This window comes from Echinops telfairi, unplaced genomic scaffold (genome assembly GCF_000313985.2).
Source record: "Echinops telfairi isolate 266 unplaced genomic scaffold, ASM31398v2 ScPeMD7_7420;HRSCAF=8458, whole genome shotgun sequence".
NCBI lineage: Eukaryota > Metazoa > Chordata > Mammalia > Afrosoricida > Tenrecidae > Echinops > Echinops telfairi.
The window spans coordinates 44,352,633-44,355,080 of record NW_022111320.1 but is presented as its reverse complement, the minus strand read 5'-3'; the positions used below and the strand labels follow the sequence as shown (position 1 = coordinate 44,355,080).

At 48.7% G+C, this 2,448-nt stretch overlaps 1 protein-coding gene across 1 annotated transcript in view; it reads right to left on the bottom strand.

Annotated features, from left to right (window-relative positions):
- Window positions 1-2,448, bottom strand: part of COLQ (collagen like tail subunit of asymmetric acetylcholinesterase) — a 50,926-nt gene that overhangs the window by 24,403 nt on the left and 24,075 nt on the right. Inside the window, exon 10 of the mRNA XM_045297693.1 lies at window positions 1,443-1,578. Coding sequence (XP_045153628.1) covers window positions 1,443-1,578 — 136 coding nt within the window. The remainder of the gene's footprint in view (window positions 1-1,442; window positions 1,579-2,448) is intronic.

Genomic DNA, 2,448 nt, shown 5'->3' with positions numbered 1-2,448 from the left:
CTTTGCAGTTTCTCAGTGCATTTGCTAAAGGGCAGCCTCAGCTTCAAGGTGTTCCCAGGGTTCTGAATCCTGGCTGCACAGGAGAGTCATGCGGAGTGCTTTCAGAAAACACAGCAATCCGCTGAGGCTCCGTGGCAGGTTGATGATCTCGAAATCTTTAGGGAATCAGGCCTAAGGCATTTCAAATGAGGAGAGGTAGACCTGAACTACAACTGCCTTGCATGGAGGAAGGAAGGAAGCTATGTTGAACAGCCTGCCAAGGCCTTCTGATGTAAGTAAGCCAAGGCTAGAGCTCTGCTGCTACTGAGGGATCAGTATTGGGCTGCTAACTCAATGCAAGGTCAGTGGTTCAAACCCATCAGCCCCTCCTTGGGAGAGAAAGGAGGTTGTCTGCTCCTATAACCATTTACAACCTCAGAAACCCTAAGGAGCAGTTTTACTCTGTCCCATAGAGCCCCTAAGAGTTGAAATTGGCTGTGGCAAGGAGCGTTCTGTCTAAGACAATCATTAAAAGACTGGGAAAAAGACCTGGGCCCAAAGATGCTCACACCTTACTGTTAATACAATTTGGTGGCACCTTTCTTATTCAAGCAATCCACTGCTTGCTCCCTTACTAAAATAGGATGGAGCCACTTAAGATGTTTGAAAATGCGTACTGAATCTCTGTAGTGCATTTGTAAAGTGCATGTTGAGATTTGAAGTGGAAGTTTAAGATACACTAGCTCTAGAGTGGACACAGAAGAATCAGTGCTGGAAAGAAACGCAGCCACACGCCTTCGGTGGTTATGCCTGAGGGTTAAGTCGCTAGATGATGCCCTCTCTGTGTTTCTGAGTTTTCCAAGTTGCCTGTGCTGTGGGTCATTGTATAACAGAAAGAGCTGAGGACAAAAATAAATAACCTAAGAACTACAACACCCCTCCCCCATTAAAAAGTCAAGGGGCACATCTTCCTTCAGGAATGCCCATGCATGAAGGCCAAAAGGGGCCTCCAGCACCGTTCTAAAAGCAGATGAACCCCACTCTCTCCTCTCCTCTCCCCATCAACAAGAGGCTGACTTACAAAGCGGGGATTTACGTGGCAGTAATTCAACCATCCTACTGTTGAGACCCAGAAGACCCTCCAACGTCAGGCCTCTTCTTCCAAACCCCATTTGTATTTTGGTCTTTGAGGCACTAGCAGATTTTCTGAGTAAATGACCAGAACTGGATTCCATTCTCAGTTGCTTTGCTTCAAATAGACCTTGTTCTTCTAAACCCAAAGCACATTTTTGTTCTGACCTCGGACGCAGTTTCAACAGTGTCCTATCCTGTCTGCCTGAGACTGTGGCTGCTCTGGAGAAGCTAGCAGGTGCCGGCAAGGGTGTGGCTCTGCCCACCAGGTCCCCAGGGGTTTGGGTCCGTGGAACATTTTAGATTAACCCCATTGACCTACCCCTCTGCACCCCCCGAGTCAGGAGGCCCCATTCTCAGGGGGGAGGTAAGTGGTGGGGTCCTTACCTGCTTGCCTCTTTTCCCTGGTCTTCCTGTGGGGCCCCGGTGTCCTGCTATCCCAGCCTCACCCTTTGGACCCATTTCACCCTGGAAAGAAAGAGAGAAATTAAGATGTGTGTGTGTATGTGTATGGGGTGGGGGTGGGGGGAATAGGAGTCCACATCCATTCAGGTCTGAATAGTCATTGGTCTACTTGATCGTTCTAAATCTTTTCCAGAAGGGCAGCTCTAGGTAACAGAGAACTGGATGAGGCCAATTGTGTGCAGAAGCGCGAGGCTCCGAGAAGGTGTCATGGGTTGGTTGGTGCTTACCCGAGAGAGACGGCTATTGGGCAGCACGTATGTGGGTGGTCAGAATTGGAAAGACGGATCACATCTGGACCCGCCAAAGTGGGAGGTTTGGATGTTCTGACCTTATGTGTGCCGGCACATGACAAGCCATGCTGGTAGGAAGGCTTTCTCCTTTAGTTGAAATGGATCAGTTCTTCCTTTTGTTTCCAGAACAAATTCCAATCAGTGGGTCATTGAATGACTCACCACGATTTTGACAAATTTTCACCACGCCGGGTTCCTTCTCATCTAAAGACCTTTACTTAGGAGGACACGCTTCTCCATCCTTCAGTCAAAATCAGTTTGAGTGCCAGCTTTGAATGAGATCAAAACTCTTCTGCAGTGAGAGATTGCCCCGTCAGGTGTACAGATACTCGGTATAATTATTGCCAAAGGCACTGAAAGCAACGTCAATACGATTCCTCATCGAGAAGCCGTGCTCTGGGACCATGAGAACCGAACCCACTAACTGCAGCATTCCTAACGTAAGGCAGACCCTTCACAAAATCTAAATTTTCATTTGAGCATTTCTCTCCTCCTTCCCCCACCTTCGCCTAGGATTCCAGGTCCCCTTGCTTTTCCTTTGGCCCGCTGAGCATTCCTGCACCAGGAATCCCCCAAGACCCAG